Source organism: Grus americana, chromosome 1, assembly GCF_028858705.1.
Source record: "Grus americana isolate bGruAme1 chromosome 1, bGruAme1.mat, whole genome shotgun sequence".
NCBI classification, from domain to species: domain Eukaryota; kingdom Metazoa; phylum Chordata; class Aves; order Gruiformes; family Gruidae; genus Grus; species Grus americana.
The window spans coordinates 188,631,580-188,650,657 of record NC_072852.1 but is presented as its reverse complement, the minus strand read 5'-3'; the positions used below and the strand labels follow the sequence as shown (position 1 = coordinate 188,650,657).

At 39.9% G+C, this 19,078-nt stretch overlaps 1 protein-coding gene across 14 annotated transcripts in view; it reads right to left on the bottom strand.

Annotated features, from left to right (window-relative positions):
• Window positions 1-19,078, bottom strand: part of FNDC3A (fibronectin type III domain containing 3A) — a 123,930-nt gene that overhangs the window by 29,065 nt on the left and 75,787 nt on the right. For 11 of the 14 annotated variants that reach the window (XM_054814442.1, XM_054814471.1, XM_054814461.1 and 8 more), the window contains 5 exons: window positions 15,830-16,067; window positions 13,001-13,273; window positions 11,337-11,395; window positions 1,572-1,729; window positions 322-381 (listed from right to left, as the gene is read on the bottom strand). In XM_054814442.1, the coding sequence (XP_054670417.1) occupies window positions 322-381; window positions 1,572-1,729; window positions 11,337-11,395; window positions 13,001-13,273; window positions 15,830-16,067 (788 nt within the window). The remainder of the gene's footprint in view (window positions 1-321; window positions 382-1,571; window positions 1,730-11,336; window positions 11,396-13,000; window positions 13,274-15,829; window positions 16,068-19,078) is intronic. The other 3 variants (XM_054814531.1, XM_054814541.1, XM_054814552.1) reach the window with 1 other exon arrangement.

Here is a 19,078-nt window from a genome sequence, read left to right as displayed (position 1 = left end):
TGTGCAGGGTACCTCCCTCTGCTGCCCCTGGGAAACAGAGAAAGCAAGCAGCATCTCTGCCTGGCTCAAAGGACAGAAAAACGTCACTGTTCTGTCATGACATGAGACATAATGAGCATGGATGCTGGGTGAGGGTGCAACAATGTTCTTCTGTTCTTCAAAATGGACTGAGTGGCCAGCTAAGCCAAAAAAGTTGATTTGTGACTCAAAGGAAGGCAAGATGTGGTAAACAATCTCTGAAGATTTATGCAAATACACAGATCCAATGAAACTTTTAAAACATTTCCAATGAATTTAATGAATACAGAAGGAGATACTCACTTTGCATGGTAATCAGTTGCTGGCTTGAGATCATTTACAGTAACTTTATTTTCTTCTCCACTGGAAAGAGACATGATTTGGTTTATGAGACTGTTTCAGAATCCCATACATTTATAAAAAGATGCATATCATATAAGACATCCACCTAACACTCCTAAGAAATATATTTGCTAACAGTTTGTTTCTGTTGCTAAATATAGTAAAATGAAAATGCATTTAGCTTTGAATTTTAGAGGATTCCTATTCTTTTGCCCTGGTGGTTTGTTGTTGTTGAGGGGTTTTTTTGTCCTGTTTGTTTGGTTTTTTCTTTTTAAGAATAATTATTTTCCTCTTTACTCAGTAAGATCAGCTGCATGAGTACACATGTATTTTATTACACAAAAAACGCTGAAGTACTGGCGCCTTTAGAAGCTCAGTTCAGCCTTGCAAAACCAATTATCTAAAACTGTAAATGACTGCATATACCTACTTGTTAGAGCCCAGTAAACAGAAAAGGCACCTCGGTGACATCTATTAGTCTGCTTTTACAGACATCAGCTTATGTCAGCAAAGCTCATTTCTTTTCCTCTGAGCTTCTAGGACAGGGATATTCAACTGGCGATTCACGTACTGCTTCTAAGAAATCCATGGAAGGAGACTAAGATAAACTAGCCAAATACAAGGATTTATATTACAGAGCTCTACAGCCTTAAGGGTAAATTTTCTGTTATATTTCTCCAAGTTGCGAAAAACTGATTGAAAACCATTGTATTAGGAATGAAACAATTGAAGAGTTTTGTTTGTTTTGCTGCTGCTAGAGTTGTGTTCTGTGTGACTCTACTTACTTTATTTCACATCTCAAGACTGTCTCTTACCAAGAGCATTTTCAGGGAAGGGAGGGATAACCTTACTGGGAGCAGAAGCATGGGCTGAAGTAAATAACTACAAATACAATTTGTATTTCTCACTATTTGTATATCTCACTAATTGAGAACCCACAGTTTCTAGTGCAGCTGGCTGAAATACAGCTAAGTGATATTAAAACTTGCTTCCAACATGTAAGAACTAAGTTTTTAAATTCTAACTGATGACAGAGACTTCAGTAATAAACCAGAACCAATTCTACTGAAAAAAAAGTAGTTTGTCTCAAAAAAGAAGTTGCACAGAACTACTAATTACTTAAATCTCTGGACAACAGGCAGATTTTTAATGAGGTTTTAAACCACATAAGTCAATGCAACAGCAATTAAATAAAAACAATGAACACCTACATGTATACAGTTTTGTACTTTCCATCTTTTCCGGTATTTGAAATCATTACTTCGTAAGTATAAACATCTGGTATGTCATTCTTGTCAGCATCTTCTCTGGTATCACTGGATGGAGGGGACCACATAAGCAGTGCTGTTCTTGCCTGAATGTCTGATACCTGTAGAAACACAACTTTGAGACCTCTGCCTTTTAAATGTTATTGTATAGAAATGCTGCTTTGCCACGTAGGACAAAATAAAAGAGAAGAAAATCATATAGTATTGTCATATCAGAGAATTTACACTGATCTAATAGCTACTAATTAGTTTTTACAGATGAAATCAAGCTGGAAAGCTAAGAAATGTCATGAGAAAACTGCAATCTTAGGGCCAAGGGCTGAGTGCAAACAAACTTTTAAGTAACAAATGCCACCTAGTGGGCTACGCAAAAATGACAGTATCATTTATGAAGCACAAGAGATTGCAAGCATGTATTGTGAATCAGTCGTTTTATTAAATGACAATGTTTCAGACTTTTTTTTTACATGACTAGTACTACGATTTTTTTTAAATACCTTCTTGCTGACTTGGTTTTCATGTTAAATATGTAGAAGCTCAGGAATTTCTCCAAAATGACTGGCATTACTGTAGCAGGTACATAAAGAAACTCTGCTTTGGGCATTTAATTATGACTGTAACAAGTAGACTCTCCCATTAGATTAGAATCTATTTGGTTAACTACCCCAGCAAACTGTTTTTCATCGGGATATTAATAGGGATACAACTACCTGAGACTCTAATCTAGTAGTCTGTTAGTGAACAGAATGTTACAACATAAAACATACTTTGAGCTCGGGTGCTTGCAATGAAGGCATGCTCATGAGGTCCATATACATATATATTTATGTATCTCTCGCTATTATAGGCAACATCCTAAAGAATTCCTGTGGTGGTGCTTGCCTGCACAGCCCACCCTTTGCAGAAAGGCCTGGATAACAACAGTTGGTGGGATAGAAATATGAGCATAAACAGTGTGTGTGAATGTGACACCTCCGACTGTCTGAGAAGCATTTGCCCCAACAGACTCATTGTGCTAAAGGTGGTGACCCTTGGGTGGATTACGTGGTAACCAGGGAATCAGAGACAGACTTCAGGAATGAAGAAGGAATCAGCTTCAGAAGTACAAAACCAGCGTGAAAATTTGTACCAGGGATAAAAGATGCTGGAGTGGAACAAAGCAATGATCAAAACCTGGCCTGACAGTGCGAGAAATTGCCCTGCCACCATTGCCACCTCTATCCAGGCCTGATGGATGCCATGAGTAGCCGCACCCCAGCCAGAGCGACAGCAGTTTGGGGTGCAGCAGGCAGGGACCCACAGCTCGGGTGGGCGCATGTGACCTGGTGGAGAGCTTTCTTGATGGCCTGTGGATTAGCAGATTGTAGGGAGCAACAGATTTTAGGGAATAACGCAGTTACATGCAAAGCTAAAGCACCCACATCTCCCAAAGGAGACGTGCAGTTAGGGGCACCCACACTCCCAGAAGAGCGGGTGCTGCTTGAAACCCACACATGCTGCAAAGGGCTGGGGATGTTCGTATTTCTGTAGGTGAGTGCACAGGTATGTACATGTGACTATGAATTTTTAAGATCTCTTACAGAAAGAAGTCTAGAAATTTGTGGGTGTTTATTAATATCGCATATGTCTGCTATTGTGGTTTATTATGTTGCACCCACCTACTATTTCCAGTCATTTCATAAGAGAATTGAAAACACATTTCATTGTATGAAATGACTAGTTTTACAATATGACTGTAATATATATCTATTTTGGGAATAATTGCTTTTGGAAATCTATTACCAGAGTATCAGAATCAAAATGCTATCTTCACAACTGCTGCTCTTAAATTGCTATAATCTACTGAACTAAAAACCTGTACAGGCCAACTTCAAGAATGAAGCAGAGAGGAGATGACTTACTGATAACAGACAAACAGAAAGGAGGAAAAATCAAAGATGATGAGCCTCAATGTCTTGGAAATAATGTCACTAAGCCTTTATATACTAACAGGACTATACATCACATTCTGAAAGGGATCAAATGCTAGTAAGATTACCCACTGAAGATCCTGGAAACACAATTCACAGTTTGGTAAGAGAAACTCCACTATAATCTTGATGAAGTTACAAACTACACTAACTACAACCACCTCAGTACATTTCTGGAAGTCTTTGGAGTTGTAAGAAGCACCTGAGGTGGTAAAATCTCCCTCTCAGAGAATCTTAATCCCTCCCTCCTGGGTTGCAGAAGGCAGCAGTGGACACTGAAGGAAACAAGCGTAGGTTCCTGGAGGACCTACTATGCTCCAGGAGTACTAGGTCCACTGTAAGATGATCTATTCCTATATTTAGCTACCTTAACAGTTGAAAAATTTTTCCTAATGCCCAGGCAGTATCTTTCTTAGTACCTGCTAAGCCTACTAGTCCTAGCCACAATGGAGTCAAACACTTCATCTTCTCTTCCTTTCTGCAGTTGTTTCTTATGCATTTGAAGACTGTTAGCATTTGTCTCCCCTCACTTATCTAAATTTCTCATCATTCTCACTGTTCTCCTTATCTCCTGCTGTTTCATTACCTTAGTGCTTTGCCCAGAACTGCACGTAACATCCCACCTAACATTTTACTAATGCCAAACAGTGTTATACACTTGACAGATGACATTTCTCTTCCTACATCTTAGTCTGTCTATCTTCTTTTACAGCGGAGAAGTAATGTGATTGGTATGAGTGAAAGGTGGCATTACATCTTATTGGAACATCAAAAGATTAGAGGTTTCAACTGTTCAGTACAAGAGAGAGCAGAAAGAGTGGGAGGGAGATCAAAGACAACATTACAGACTACAGTGTAACAGACAACTCACAGGACTTTTGACTAGTAAAACTAAACCCAGAGTATTAGTGTAAATTGTTATATACCAACAATTGTCAACAGAGAACAGAGTGAAATGGTTTTTAAGTTTCTAACTGGATGAAAAATTGTTATTCTGAGTTAATCCCCAAGGGCAACGTTTGTTGGTCAACTCACGTAAACCTTACATAAGGCTTCTAAAATAACAGATGATAAGTGTTAACACAGTAACACAAACACAATGAAGCTGTATTATGTACCAAGCTAAAAACCAGTGACTATGTAGGTTGTTCTGGTTGTTTTACTTTGTGTAAAGAGTATGTGACTAAAGAATATTATGAAGAGCTGAAGCTTTGCTGTGGCCAATTTGCCAAAGCTTAAAAGCAACAGTCAGTGGAACTGAACATGATCAGAAATGCAAAATGAAAAGTATTCACAGAAGCTGGGAATCAAGGACATCCTAATGGTGCATAAAAACCTGCAGTGTACAAAAATGGTATAAATTCTCTATACATACACATGCACAAATACCCATATGGGGAAAAGAAATATGTTAGCCAATAAGCTACAATTTAACAGAATTTACAAGCTAAAAGATTCAATGGAACAAAACCAACTAACAAGATTAAGGACAAAAGATATAACCCCCCCCCAAAACCAAAAAACAAACCAAAAAACCCCCCAAAAGAAAGAAAATTTATCAGGAAAGATCCAAGTCAGGCACTGCTCTGTTATTGGTGGATGTAGTTACAGTTAAAACTGTAAAACATTATTTCCGTCCTGCACTTGCAATGCAGCAGAAATCTGTATCCATCTTATGTAGCCCTGCTGCGGGACTAGAAAATTTACAACCTATGTTAAAGGCTCATGGGCCCAGTAGATGGTGCCCAGTGAAACTGCCATAAACCAGGTGGTCAAATCCGATTAAACCACTGGTTCCCTGTTAGTGATGTACACTCACATTAAACCAAGAAGTTGCAAGAAGCCAAGACTAAATTAGTAAGCCCTGCTAAGGAGCATGGGCGGGTGAACTGCTTATGGAATAAGAGGGAGATACCTGAGGGCCAAGGAGAAGGGGCTTGCGGGCAGAACAACAGAACAAAAGGTAAAACACTACCTTTTTGGCAGGGATAATTATTGGAAATAATTTCCAGCCCTGTCCCTCATACACCTGAATCCCACTGAAGGTGCTACGTTCTTCCTTTCTGCAACCCCAGAGAATGGGGGTGGGGGACTGTGGGGTCCCCAGAAATACAGCTCAGGCATGAGGGGTCAGTAATCAAAGAGAGGCAGTAGGAGTGGGACTGAGTAATATCAAGGTTTTTCTTCTGGACCTACACTCTATATGATGTTACATATTTCATAAGTTCTGGAGCTTTTCAGTAAATTCACATACAGGTGTATGAGTATTTTCAACCACTCAATTGCTAGAAAAAAAACATAAAAAAAAAATCACACCTGCAAGCACTGACAAGAGAGAATCAGAAAATGTAATTTCAGTCCTTTTCAACTCATAAAACATTTGGTACTGCTTTTCAGATTCAGCTTCCAGCTAAGAGAATGATTCTTAAAGACAAGTCTAAGTTCAGCTATATTCTTCCTTTCAAGACTATTAATAAGGGACAAAAGTATTAAAAGATTAAGAACTGCTAAAATGAAGATTTCTTACAAAAAACTTCTATCATGTACAGGCACTATGGCAGTCTTAGATTACATCAGCATATACTATTTTAACACAAAACTCCAACTTCACATGATGCAAGCATATGACAGTAATTACTAATTTCTTCACTAAGAAGCAATTATTCAATATTGTCTTTTATCCTGGATGTTGAATAATGTCCCAATACTTGACTTTTTGAACACTAGACAGAGCTCTATTATGGAAAAGAATTACTAAAATTTCAGGAATTCCTGTCAGTTCTCAAGCACAAAACACTAGCATATTTTCCAAAAATCTCTGCAATACAAGGAGGAAAGAAGTATTTTTGAAGAATAAAGATTAAGATCAGAAGAATCCACTATTCTTAGGTGACCTGAGACACTCTGGAGTGGCTTTTTCAGAAAACTTGGCATTACTTATTACTTTGTGTGCTTATTCAAGCAGCTGCAATTGATTTTGACTGCAGCTATGACCACTGTGTGCTTCTGCAAAGCAGAGTATGATACTTGAGTCAGGTCCTAGCACTGAGGAAACTAAGAGGTGGGCACGTCTTCATTAGCAATCCATCTTGTAAAAGTCAATTTCCTCATTAGTTATACTACATATGCCATTTGGATCAAACAAAAGAGCAGTTTTAGCACATGCAAACTGGATTGCATTCACAGTGACAAAAGGTACTTAACTGGTGAGTGAGATGCATCATGCTCTAAAAGCCCACAAGCATACTCAGAACATGCATGAACCACAAAACACGATGCCTTCCCAAGGGATTTACATGCTATATAACCAACCCTCAACTTCTGAGTTCCTGTTGCCTCTCCCTATTAAATACTCAGCCTTCTGCTCCATTCTTTATTTTGCTTTTGCCTTTTCAGGTCCTCTTGTCTTCTCTTCTGCTTGCTTTGTTATTTCGTTAACAGACATGACAGCTGGTGGAGACCCTGCTCAAATGCTGAGGACTCAGCATGGTGCAATCTGCAAAACCACTCCAACTTAAATCTGGGTATAGAGAGTTCAAGACCTCTCTAAGTAGAAGGGTCATCTGGTGGCAGTACCACGTTACCAACTTGACTAACATTGCCGTGTATGAAAGGATGTGGGATCCATACAGGGAAAAGTTTAAAAAAATGCAAAGATGTTCATAAAAACACCTAATGGGAATCTGGAGACAGCTAAGCTGATGTGCCCCATACTGCACAGAACTGAAAGAGATATGTGAATGAAAGCACACCATGGAGCCCACCACCTGATTTAGATGTGCATGCCCTCGACCTGAGCATTAAGACATGGGACAGTCCAGGACAGGTCATAGCTTCAGCACTGCTCTGGGCTTTCTGGAGCAAGATATGGTGCAATGGACACTGTACTGGACAGCACCCATATGATCACCTGACCATACAACCACCACCACCACAGCCAGTATCCAGTATTGCCTGTGCCAGCACTGAAGTTCAACCAGGGATTAGGGTGTTGACGATCCATCAAGAGCAGCATCAATTGTGGCACAATCCCCACAGTGAGTGCTTCAAGCAAAACATTAATCAAAAACTTGCAGATATATTTCTGATGAGAACTACAAACAGAAGGTGTGAAAAAGCACTAATCTCCTGGTTCACTTGTGGGAGGGTGAGGAAAATGTTTCCTTGGAGAAACCGTGGGAGGGTTGCTTCTAATCCTGCAAGGCCTAAGTAGGTAACACAACCTCCCTTTCTCTTATCATGTCACACTCCCCCACGCTGCAACATCAGCTAGTCTTCCACCCACCCACAGCCCTGACAGTCCCTTGCCATTGCAAAGCATAAGCCTCTCCAAGTGTTGGAAGTTTGGCTTTCTGCCTTGTGTACACTGACTGGTCTGTAGCAGACTACTACTGCCTGAGCCTGTGATGTTTTCTGAGGTCTGCAAGGAGATCACTCGTAGGCACACAGCTACATGCAACGACATTTGAGTAAGGACATACAGGGGAGGGGAAATAGCGTGCTTACATAAAAGGCATGGATGGTTGAGTGTTGAGGGTGGAAGGAAGTGAAAGAAAACAAGACAGTACTGGCACTCCATTGCTTTTTCACATGTCATTAGCAAGATACCACCTGTTGATCAAACTTCTCACAGTCTCACTCTAACCACCCCAGGAAGCTCAGAATTCTCACTCCCCTTGGCAATACAGCCACTGACAACACCCCAGACTTGGATGGCATCCTGTATGCCCTGAGCACTGGCAGGGGTCTGTGCACACATCTAGAGAACCGATCCCCCTACTTCCAGTCAGGATAGAAAGGATCCTCACAAAGTTCAGAAGCGCATAGCATGAGATGTGGGAAAGCTGGACTACATTCCAGGTTCTGGATAAAAAATAATGCTATTAAATGTAGACTTACATTCATTTCTTAAATCCATAACCTCTTCCAACCCTTTTTCTCCGGCTTCTCAAAGTCTGGTCCTAATCAACCGTTCTTCATTCCAGTCTCTACTCCTTGTTTACTCCACACCAGACTTCAGCCCTTTAGTCTCTCAAACTTCTGGTATCCTTGTCTCATCAATCTTCATCTTTCTCAGGCAGTTTAAGTCTCTTGCTACTACTGCCCTCTATCCCCACTGCTCTCAGCCTTACTAACAAGAGATTCAGACTACCATCGCCCTTTTGTTATCAGCCTGCTTGTAAAAATAACAAACAGAAAAGCTATTTGCTCTCTGTCTTGTTCTTCCAATAGTTCACACCTACTATTCTGTTTGTTCCTGGTCTCATTTTCTCATCTTAGACTCTTCATCTGTTTTAGGATCTGTCCTGGTTCTGGCTAGGATAGAGTTAATTTCACAAGGAGCCAGGACAGGTGAGCCAAGCTGGCCGGGGGCTATTGCATACCATGTGATGTCATGCTCACCATAAAAGGGGGCTAGTCGGGCAGGGGTGGGTTCGGCGTGGCTCCGGGACAGGTTGAGTGTCCGGTCGGTCAGTCAGTTGGTCCTCGGATCCGGATCAGTAAACTGTTCTCTGTTATCACCCATTGTGAATATCTGTTATCAGTACTGTTGTTGATTGTTTCCTTCTCCCTTGCTGTCCCAGTAACCTGCCCTTATCCCAACCCTCGAGGCTTTGCTGTTGTTTTTCCGTTGTTCTCCTCCCCAGCCTGCCAGGGGAGGGGTGAGTGAGCGGCGCGTGGCACTCAGCTGCCAGCTGGGCCTAAACCACGTCAGGATCCCTCAAGTCTTGATTGTCCTTTGGACCCGTGCTCCTTGTCAGAGCTGTCTCTTCTCCTCTTGCTTCCTTTCTCCTACACACCCTAATGTCCCTAAGCTTTCTTTTCAGTCCCAGCTTCTTCTCCAAATATCATTTTTATCACCCCTCCCCTAGCTCCAATCACCAAGGTCATCCCGTTAAGTGCTACTGAACTTGATTATCCCAGCAACCATCTACACCACAGCGACAGCTAGGATCAGCTAGCTCCTCTCCATTTCTTCATCTCAGCTCTCTCAATCCTTTCTCATAGGATTTGATTCAGACAGCTTCCACCTCCATGCTGCTTAGCCACCAAAGACATGGGCACTGAAGACATGTAAACCCATTCTGATGCTGGGACACAGCAGGATGTCTCTATAATTACAATCCTGGCTCAGCCCTTGGAGCACCATAGAATCACAGAATGGTTGAGGTTGGAAGGGACCCCTGGGGGTCATCTGGTCCAACCCCCTTGCTCAAGCAGGATCACCTAAAACCAGCTGTCCAGAAACATGTCCAGACAACTTTTCAGTATCTCCAAAGAGGGAGTCTCCACAAACTCTCTGGCCCAGCTATGCCAGTGCTCAGTCATCCTCACAGTAAAAAAGTGTTTCCTGATGTTCAGAGTGAACCTCCTGTGTTTCAGTTTGTGCCCATTGCCTCTGGTTCTGACGCTGGGCACACTGCAAACCGCCTGCCTCCATCCTCTTTGCAATTGCCCTGCAGATATATATAGACATTGATAAGATCCCCCTCAGCCTTCTCTTCTCCAGGCTAAATTGTCCCAGCTCTCTCAGTCTCTCCTCACCAGGCTGTAAAGCAACATATGAAATAAGAATCAAGACCAGGCACTAAAACCAGGGACAGGCTGTCTGGGATGTGAAGGGGAGAAGGTATGTAGCTGATGAATGGCAATGTTGGAAGTCCAATGATCATTCCATCTGACTTTTTTCCTTCTTCACCTTCTTTTCTCTGTATGTCCTTCCTTCCAAAAAAATTTTCTCTTCTTTATTACTTATGGGAGGGGCATGTGTGTGTGTGTACGTGCGCGTGCACATATGTGGCGTGGTAAGCTGAGGACTGACAAAGGATGAAAAGCAGGGTGCCTGATTATGGAGGAAGTAGCTGACTGACTGGACAAACTTATGGCAAGCTCTTCCTGGAGTTTCAGTTGCATGGACTTTTTATAGGTTACAACAGGGAACACAGACTGGTTTTACTCAGGCAAGCTGGTGGATTGAGGATTGAGGTGCAGATTTTTGGAAAAGCTGTGTAGACCCCCACAGAAAAGTTAGGACCAGGAAAGGTCCAGATCATGAAAGAAAAGAACACAGGCCTGTTCTAAAATGCAAGAAACTGCTGAATTTGGCAATAGTTCTTTAAAGAGTCTCTACACAGAGGTTATGAATTACAGTTTTTACAAACCGAAAAGAAATTGGTTAAGTCAGAAGCCCACTGCTGACAGTCACCTTCCTTGGTGAATTTTGTGTCTCTTCCCTGGAGGTGCCAGATACCTTAAAGAGAAATCTGCCATAGCTTTTCTTTACTTTTCACATAAGATTTTCCAAAACTTCACCAGGTATCTCTCATGCATAGAGATACCTGGTGTGTGAAATTGTTTCCTGAACAGTTAAAACTAAACAATGCTACAGGAAATTGAGAACAGATTTTACAGTAAGATGACGTTAAGCATCATCATTATGTTACTGGCAATGTTACAAGCTCTTTCTATATATATTTTTTATGATTCTGTTAATACCGAGATTTCACAGAGTGGCCAAGAAGAATAATTCCACATAGTAAGTATCAAGACAATTTTAGCTTCATAAATGTTAATATACTAAAAATAACATTGGTCATTTACATTTCAGCGACCAGAAGTTAAACGAGTTTTCTTTAGTGCGGGAAGTTAAAGACCCTTTAAACTTGGAGAGAGAAAAGGAGGTGTAACTGTATAATAGCAACAGATACATTCTGATTTTATGGAAAGCTTTACTTACCACTGGCTTGGCTATATTAGAAAGAAGTGCTTCAAGTGCTTTTGTTTCTTCATCCTTTTCTTAAAAATCAAAATCAAAACAAACAAAAAGTACCCATGAATATTGTTCAGTGACTTTACAGTGAAATAGCTCTTAAAATTCAACAACTGCACCTAAACTAAAACATGTATAAAATAGAACATCTTGCCAACTTGCATTCATCTAGAGCAACATAAAACCAAAAAAGCTCCCAAATAAGTTGTTCATATAAAACTATTTCTAAATCTGTTCTATGATTTAATGGAATACAGAAAGCCTGGTTATCTTTTATTAATGTATAACTTTAAACAAACTACTGCTCTAGAGAACTTAAGCTCTTGGCTGAGATATTTCCTATACATTTCTCTTTGGATGTAGTCAAGTTACAGTACTTTAAATAAATTATTGCACATCATGCAGAGGACTAATGGTAACACTGGTAATACTTCTAAGGAACCGTTAACATAATTTTCACAACATATGTAAGTAACAGTACATTTTATCACCTGTGCCTTGGTAAAGTTAGCTCACAGATAAGCACCAGCTAAAAGAAAGTAAACTGAAGCCAAGACAAATGCCACTCTGGAACTAGGGACAAGTATTCATTCAAGTTTGGAGCAACAGTTCCCAACTTCTGAATTCAGGTTGTATCTCAAAGGCGTCCCTTGGTACTAAGCTTTCACAATGTATCACCTACACATGTTTTTAAACAGCTCTTTTAGGTTGAGATTTCCTGGTCTTAGTTAGACATACTTTCTTCACATTCTTTTTGGTTTACAGCAATCTAATATACATTGGCACAAAATCATCACCTCAAAGCAAACTTCAATGAGTTGAGAAAATCATGGTTTGTTTCCCTCAGCATCATTAATTGCATCTCTCTAATCTTAGAAAATTGTACTTGGCTGATGACAAGTCTTTGACGTTGTGTTCTGAATCTGAAGTGCTAGGCCAGGGACCTGAAAGCTGCATAGTGACACATTGTCAGATCCAACAATGACTGTATGACCAAGACTGAGGGAATTCAGTCCATTTATGAGATCACAAGCTTTCCAGTAAAATAAAGGTATTTAAATAATAAACACACTACGTATGGTAGTGTCTTAGAAAACATGAACTCACACAGACTAGCATGAGGACCGGTCAATGACAAAGGACCTTTCAACGATGAGTTGGTAGGGACAGGCATTATATGAGTTTTATATAACAACAGTATCTCTTTTACAAAATAATGTTCTTTAACAAGTTCAATGTAGGTTTCCTGTATCAGACACCTGGTTCTTTCTGTGTTTTCTGCAATATCAAGCAGGCCATCAATATTCAGTGATTCCTTAAAATAACTCTGAATGAAGCAGAGATTTTTCTTGAAACAGTGTTATAAAGTATGACTAATAAGATTTGCTCAAATCTATGTGGAGACTTGCATGTCAGTAGTTTTGTTCTCTTAGGCCCATCATTCCAATGTGAGGGGCATGTTGATTGCCCTTAACTCCATTGTTATGTAAGTCAGGGCAGTTATAGGCTACTACTCAACTTCAAGATTGTCAAAGTGTGGTGTTCTATCTACAAATCTATACTCAGCCAGACATTGGACTTGCATAATTAATACATACATAGATATATGTATTATTTTTGTTAACACTTACCTTCTACTTCTGTGTCTGTCTGAGAATTGCTTTTTCCTTTACCCAAAGACTTGTTTTTGGTAGAACCTGGGCTTATACCAGCTGCATCCTGTCCTTTTGTAAGTCCATTATGTTCACTTGTAGGAGAAGGACATTTCTGAGGAGATGATGGAGGGCTATTTAACTTATCCTTCTGAGTTCCATGTCGATCTTTTAATTTTTTTTGTAACCTTTCATATGTTTTACTAGACCTTTCATCTCTAAAGTTGGATCTTCCATGAGCAGGCAGAGTATCTAAATGAAAGTAAAGAAAAATAATTAAAAATAACCACTAAGAACAGAATGTAATTAAAAATCTATTTAAAAATGCTATGTGTGTTGTGTGTGCTTGCGTGCAAAATTACAGCTCTGTTCCTACTGGAAAACTGAAGTGTCCAGCAGGTAAACTAATATACACTAATTGGACATTAACAACATTTTAGGGAAGAAAGTGTAATCTTTCCTTCCCACATCTTTTTTTCTAATTCTTAAAATGTTTCTTTAATCTTCCTTGAGCTATAAGGCACAGGATGAAGTCAACACAGAAAAAAAGGTGTTACTTTATTAACATGGGAGGAGGTTTGCTCTAATGCTGAATAAAAACCACAAAAGTTTTAAGATTTGGAATGCGACTAGAGCTCTTATTACTTTAATGGTGCTTCAGCAGAAATTGACAGGGAAAAAGCCCACAAAAGCACAGGGCGACTGAAAGACACTGAAAGACTGAAGATAGTATGGCTACATCTTGTAAGTATACTACACCTGTACACAGTAACCCAAGGCACTGCTGCAGTATCACCAAAGTCCCATTTCTAAGTCAGAACGTGGCTTTGGGAAAAAAGTCAGTACCAGACTAATGAAAAAAATTAAATTGCAGATTGGTGAACTTTTCTGTCCGATTCTAACACTTTTATTCATTGCACCTGTATGCTTAGAAACAGCTTACTGACTCAAGACTTTAAAAAAGTGTACCACATGGCACCAACTCTTTCTTCAGTGTATCCCTACCTATGATAAGTGATGAAAACTTTAAAAAAAATACATCCTTCAAAATGAGCATAGAATGTGTCCATTTTCAGGTAAGTTGGATCACTTGGTCTAAAGAATGAAGTTCATTATTTGTTATTCCTTAAGTGCTAGGAAGTATAGAAAACATGATCAAATAAAAATGTCCTTGCAAGAAGGACAGAAATAGCAAAACTAGAGAACTTTTCAGTTTCTGGTTCTTTAGGTCAGCTTAATTCCCAGAAAAATTGACAGAGGACTACTATCGAAGCTGTGACTATTTAGAAATTTGATTTTCAATACCATTAGAGAGTTAGGAGCTTTTGTTAGAGAACTACCACGCTCTAAGTGCTTCTGGGTTTTTTCTTCCCCCTTAAATTCAGATTTCTCATATAGCAGCCTAACTGTGGACTTTGAGTTCTGAAAGCCATAGCCAAAGCCAGGGGCCCAAAATTAAATATGAAATCTGTAGCAAATATGTAACAAATTAAAGCATCCCTAGTCCTGTCATTCCCTAAATCCAAGGGCATCTTACATGTATATTTAAAACAAAGCAAAACCAAAGAATCTTGCTTTATCAGTTTTTATTTCTACATTAGTAGTTTAACAAATTATCACTGAATTCATATTTAAAGGGATATAACCTAGCAGCAGAAATCTAAAAATATTATTCCATTAAGAAGTATCCTTTATCTTTTATGCATTTAATTATCATACTCCAATCTCTTAATTTAGCAAACTAAAAGCCAACAACTGCCATCTACAGGGAACCAAGAAATTAATAAAACTATAAATAAGCACCCAAAGAGCATCTAATAATGTACTGTTATCAAAGCAGTGCAAGGAAGAAATAAAGTACAGCTTAAGAATACAGAAACACTACGAATTCCAGGATGATCAAGACGTCAGTATATTCTTATCTGACGGCTTTGTACATCAAGACTATTTAAGCACAGTGACTATATGGAGAACATTTTTAGATGATTTTAGTAGTATCACAGAACACTGAGAATCTATGCATCTCCAGTGACACGACATAGCTGTGTTTAGTCCACCCTTCCACAGCTTCTAGCTTCTTTCTCTAAAAACAGCAACCTGGCATTGCTTTCTGAAAGTCTTTCAAGGTCGGCACCTGCTTTATAGCAGAAGCTTATCTAAAGAAAAGCAAGTCTACCAAAAATGTAAATATTAATCTAACAACTCAACCCCTGAGTTAGTACACACATACACTTTGCCACTAAATAGTATTAAAGTCAGCAGCATTACCAAAGACAGCTTCAACTACAGTACTAAGTTGAGGTCGGTGGCACCTGATTATTCAAGTTGGATTTCAATATAGACATGACTAAATGCATACAGTTTTATGAAAAATAGCAATCTTTTTTCATAATCAATACTAAGAACTCCTGTTTCATGCTTCAAATAGGATACTTGCAAGACATGATATCTCAGAACAGTGCTTAAGTATGGATTTAAATGCTGAATCTCAGGGGAAGACATCAGCTGAATCACTACAAACACCTCCTTCATTGCTTTCCTGGGCAAATCTATAACTGATACACATAAGAAATAATCTGTATGTTTAACGGATCACTGAATAGACAAATCAAATTAATTAAAAGAACTTCTGGAATAATAAGCTTCAGTAAAAACAAGACTAGTATCCTCATAAAACTTTTGTGTATAGCTCCCATTCAAGCTGTAAGGCTTGCTTGACAAAGCCCATATGTCAGCCTAACAGATGCTAGAAATGAGTAGAGCATCATTTTCTTTGATAGAACTTGCAATATTCAATAAGTTACTTACCCAGATCCCCATATACTTGTGAGGTGTGATACTGTGGAATGTACTGTGTTGCCATGTCACCAGCTCCAGTCACAGGTGAGTATATATGACGTGGTGGAGGGGGTATCATGGCTGGAAGAGGAAGAAAACCAGGCAGTGGGGGATGCGGAGGCCTGTGTATCACTGCATGACCACCAGGATGAAATTCTGGAGCCTGGGGAACCACCACAACCCTCCGAACACCGTTATCCTCAATAACCTGTATAGTGAGAGATACCACACACCAAAAGAGAAGTGACAGTCTGAAAGGTACGCTTCTATAGATACTTAACCAAAACTAGGAATAGTAACACCCTCAAATTTGAGAAAAGGAAAAGAGAAGAGCATAACGAAAAAGAGATAGGACAATTAAAGGGCTATCTATGTTAAGTGTATTAACTGCAATAATGTCATTGATTTCTCAATGTGATGGGGAAAAAACTGTTTAGAAAAACCTGACTGTAACAACATCTTATAAACAACCAGGTATATTTATGGCATGAGCCTAGCTTCTCCCCAGGGGTCCTGTTTCCACTCTCATTCACATTGCTTCTATGTCACACTGCTAGGATTTGTTCTGAACTTCTAGATTGCTCCCTAGAAGTGATCTGGCGGGTGGACAGACCTCACTCTGCCTAAATGGCAAGAAAAAAGGCACAAGAGTCTGGTGTTTGTGCCCAACCCAGTCCACCAGCACTAATCCAGGAGGCACTTGCCCCACTGCACCGTCGTCTACATCGAGCTGTGAAAGCAAAAACACCTAGCAGGATGGTAGTCAGCCCTCTCAAGAATCCTTCACAACTTCAGGTAATTTTTAAAAATAATTCCCCCTTCCCACCGCCAAAATGTCTCGCACCCTGAAGGAAGCCACATGCTACTCAGAAAATATAATCATAGAATAGTTTGGATTGGAAGGGACCCTAAAGATCATCTAGTTCCAACCCCCCTGCCATGGGTAGGGACACCCTCCACTAGACCAGGCTGCCCATCCAACCTGGCCTTGAACACTTCCAGGGAGAGGGCATCCACAGCTTCTCTGGGGAACCTGCTCCAGTGCCTCACCACCTTCACAGTGAAGATATATCTATATAGATATATCCTTATATCTAATCTAAATCTACCCTTGTGCATAAAGGCATAAAGCCATTATGCCTTGTCCTGTCACTACAAATAGGGGCCTTTGTGGTAGCCTCTGCCAGACTGGTGTGCAAAGAGGCTTGTTGTGCAAAAATGGCAAACGGGAGATGTGACAGGACAGCCTTCTGCTGAGGGACCAGAGTGCAGCCCTTAGCAATGTTGCTAGAAGCTCAAAGAAACAAAAGTAGCATACGCAAGCCCATGATGAGAATAAGTGTGGTCACGTAAGATGCATGGAGCTGAGGTGTGCTGTGCATGGTACGCATAGCACATCTGGGGTCTGTAGCATGCAGGGGTCTGGTGGCGAGCAGGCACAAAAGCACATATCATAGAAGTACTGAAGCAAAAAATGCTCTTCGCTAAACGAGGGTCAGTCATCAACTGGACCAGAAAAAGGGGTCCCTCCCTGAAGCACATCACAGACACGGAAGACTGCCATCATGATCCTCTCTAGATGTTTGTATCGCTACTGGTTAATTCACAAAAATACGCAACTGTTGGTAATATCTAGCGATGACCTTGGCATAATTTGACTTAGATGTATCATGGTGTCAATAACTTCAGTGTCCGGAATGCCAATGAACAAATTGTTCTCCACTTCCTAGTAAAATGCTGTAAAATAATGCCACAGCAGGAACTATAATGTAAGTTTTTGGATGAAACACTTATCTCATAAAGGAGGAGAAGAAAGGAATCTGGAATATCATGACTACATTGAAAAGAAGGGGACAAGGTAACCCTATGACATAAGTTCACTGACATTTCAAATGAGGTGGGGATGTGTACATGTACACCAATGAGTAAGCTTGTGCAACCAGAGCAGATCAATAGATTAAAGCACTTAGTGCCAAGCTCCTTTCAACTCCACTGTTAAAGCTTAAGGGTATTATGCTTTGCTAGACTTAGTCCTGTGCCCTGGTGTGAACATTTCTACCAAGTCCATGACAGAAAGCTGCTTGGAGAATCAATCACTGTTTTTACCATGTCTCCATTAGGGGTTGGTGTGCATCTGGTACATCTGGAATGGAGCTTCTGCTTTTGTTTTCTCTGACAGCAATCTAATTTGCATAACCCATATCCTGCTAGCTGAATCAGTGCAAGGTAAATGAGGTTGGTCTAGGAAATTGTTTCAAAACTTCACTACTGTACTGAGACAGTTATGTAGACACAGCTGTATGCTTCTGGTGTAGTGGTAGAATGACGCCCTCTATGCATATGCAGTAACATTCAGAAGACATAAAAGTATGTACGCAACGGAGCTGATCCCACCTCACTTACATAGAGAGCTGGGAATTATTATAAATGACCTAAGTGATCACAGCTTTAAAATACATACATAGCATGTGACTTTAAAAAATAGGCTGACTATTTTCAGTATATAGAAATTGTCCCTTACTGGGAAAGTAATTTCACTCTTCCTATATGTGCCTCCATTGCTGCATGGTATCTAAAGGCAGGATATATTAACAGCAGTAAATACAACTAGAACTTCTGCTGTCCAATGAAATTCTTTAAACACTGAAACATCATTTTAATTATTTAAGTCCTTTTTGCTTACACAAAAAAATTGCAATTTATCATGATTTATGAGCAGATTCAGATTACGCAGGAAGCAGCTTCCATAAAAAACCAGGCTACTTAGTTTACAATTCATTTGTTTTCTAGGGTCTGCTAAGAGCCTAAGTAACTCAAATAGATACTCAATTCATAGCAGCAGGGACCTTAAGTTTAATAGCGTGAAATGAAGAGTTTGACAAGTCTGTAACTGCACCTCTAAATCAAACATCAACTCAACAGTAGGCCTCTACCAGGCAACTACACAGATAAAACCCCTCCAAAAAGCAGTAAGCACATCATGTCAAGTATATCATCTTAAGTTAAAAAAATAAACAAGTTATCTACTATCCTAATTGTGCTAGCAAAACACATAGTTCTGGCACAGCCCTGCTTGGTTGAGTGAATCAAGCAAACATCACTGGAAAACTCACTACAGACAGTGAATACAAACAGCTTGGAGAGGATGAATAAAGATGTGCTTTCTTTCAGAGTTTTCAAACTACAGTTCCAAAAGGAGAGGAAGGGAGAAGTAAATCA